The 2500-nt window shown below is 27.7% G+C and overlaps 1 protein-coding gene across 2 annotated transcripts in view; it reads right to left on the bottom strand.

The window, feature by feature from the left end:
• LOC123504387 (RNA pseudouridylate synthase domain-containing protein 2-like) overlaps positions 1-2500 on the bottom strand; it is a 91278-nt gene that overhangs the window by 22938 nt on the left and 65840 nt on the right. Inside the window, exon 6 of one of the 2 annotated variants that reach the window (XM_045254837.1) lies at positions 135-222. The exons of the other annotated variant lie outside the window; for it this stretch is intronic. Coding sequence (XP_045110772.1) covers positions 135-222 — 88 coding nt within the window. The remainder of the gene's footprint in view (positions 1-134; positions 223-2500) is intronic. 2 annotated transcript variants of the gene reach the window in all.

The raw sequence follows: 2500 nt of genomic DNA, 5'->3' as shown, positions 1-2500 counted from the left end.
TTCACCAAACCTGACCGGGACCAACCTAACTATTTAAAACCCATTAAATATAAGTGTAGCGGTGTAGTGGTGGGGTGTAGCGGGTTGTGGGGGTGTGTGGGGGTGTGGGGCAGGTGTGGGGGGTGTGGACTTACAGGTATGGAGGCAGGTTTGTCCACTACAACCATGTCTTCATCAACGTGTACTATTGGAATTAGATCAGCTGTCACCGGAACCTCGTGTCTGGGGGGGAGACTGCCTGTGTAGCGCTCTCTCTCTCTCTCTCTCTCTCTCTCTCTCTCTCTCTCTCTCTCTCTCTCTCTCTCTCTCTCTCTCTCAAGGATTTAATTACACCTTAAAGGGAACACACACCATTATTATATATTGTAAGGGATTAATTACTGAAAGGATTACATTAACTAACTTCAATTACATTTTTTACAATTATTTCTATTATTTGGGCTAATTCTCAAGCTTCAAGAATAATCCCATATTCAGATTCATCCTATTATATATACAAATCCCTGAAAATGCCATGAAAATCCCTAAATTTCTATAAAAATCCCTAAATTCCAAAAAAATTCCTAAAAATTGCATAAAAATTCCCAAAAATTCCATAAAAATCCCTAAAAATTACATGAAAATCCCTAAAATTCCATAAAAATCCCTAAAAATTACATTAAAAATCCCTAAATTTCCATAAAAATCCCTATTACATAAAAATCCCTAAAATTTCCATAAAAATCCCCTATTGCATTAAAAAATCCTTAAAATTCCATAAAAATCCCTAAATTGCATTAAAAATCCCTAAAATTTTCCATTAAAAATCCCTATATTGCATTAAAAAATCCCTAAAATTTCCATAAAAATCCCTAAATTGCATTAAAAATTCCTAAAAATTCCATAAAAATTCCTATATTGCATTAAAAAAAATCCCTAAAATTTCCATAAAAATCCCTAAACTGCATTAAAAAATCTCAAAATTTCCATAAAAATCCCTAAAAATGACAAAAATCCATAAAATTTCCATAAAAATCCCTAAAAATGCCATAAAATCCTAAAATGTCATAAAATCCCTAAAATGCCATAAAAATCCTAAAATGTCATAAAAATCCCTAAAAATGCCATAAAAATCCCTAAAAATGTCATAAAAATCCCTAAATATGCCATAAAAAATCCCTAAAAATGCCATAAAAATCCCTAAGAGAAACTAAAAAAAAAATCTTGAATGAAAAATCCTAAAAAAATATAATAAATTAGATTAAAATTCGCAATAAATCCCTAAGAATTCCTAAGACTTCACAAAAATACGTATGAATTTCTCAATATTCCGTAAAAAACTAAGATTTCAATAAATTGTCTTAAAAATTGACAAAATCATAACTTAAAAATCCTGAAAATTCTAAACATTCTTCAAAAACCTTAAAAAATCCAAATACAGCCAAAAAATGAAAATCCTCTAAATTAATTGAAAAAATCTTAAAATCCCTAAAAATAAAAAACCCTGAAAATACAGAAAAATATCCCTAAATTTAAAAACATCCCCAAAATATTGAAAACTGCCAAAAATGCTGAAAAATCTCTAAAATGCTGAGAAATCCCTAAAAAAAAGCTGAAAAATCTCTAAAAAATGCTGAGAAATCCTAAAAATGCTGAAAAATCCTATATATGCTGAAAAATTTCTATAAATGCTGAAAAATCTCAAAAAAATGCTGAAAAGTCTAAAAATGCTGAAAAATCCTATAAATGCTGAAAAATCTCTAAAAATGCTGAAAAATCCTATAAATGCTGAAAAATCTCTAAAAAATGCTAAAACTCCTAAAATTGCTGAAAATCTCTAAAAATGCTGAAAATCCAATATATGCTGAAAATCCTAAAATGCTGAAAATCTCTAAAATTGTGAAAATCCTAAAATGCTGAAAATCTCTAAAACATGCTGAAAATCTCTAAAAATGCTGAAAAATCCTATAAATGCTAAAAATTTCCTAAAAAAAATTGTGAAAAATCCTATAAATACTGAAAAATCCCTAAAAAAAATGATGAAAATTCTATAAATGCTGAAAAATCCCCAAAAAAATGGTGAAAAATCCTATAAATACTGAAAAGTCCTTAAAAATGCTGAAAAAAAATGCTGAAAAATCCCTAAAAATGCTGAAAAATCCCTAAAAAATGATGAAAAATCCTATAAATGCTAAAATTTCTAAATAAAAAAAACAAGCGCTAAGAAATAAAATAAACACTGCAAAAATCCTTAAAAATCTTCAAAAATCCCTAAAATTATGAAAAATCCTCAAAATTCTAGAAATGCTAAAAAAACTAAAATGTTGAAAAAATGCTGAAAAGATCCCTAAATTATTGAAAATCCTAAAATATGAAAAATCCATAAAACCATTGAAAAAATCTCTAAAAACATTGAAATATAACAAAAATATTGAAAAAATCCCCAAATTTATTGAAAAATCCCTAAAATATTAAAGAAATCCTAAATATGCTGACATAAGCTTTAAAATATTGAAAAATC

The sequence above is a fragment of the Portunus trituberculatus genome, chromosome 2 (assembly GCF_017591435.1).
Source record: "Portunus trituberculatus isolate SZX2019 chromosome 2, ASM1759143v1, whole genome shotgun sequence".
In the NCBI taxonomy this organism is placed as follows: domain Eukaryota; kingdom Metazoa; phylum Arthropoda; class Malacostraca; order Decapoda; family Portunidae; genus Portunus; species Portunus trituberculatus.
The sequence above is the reverse complement of the archived record's forward strand: the minus strand, read 5'-3'. Positions and strand labels throughout refer to the sequence as shown.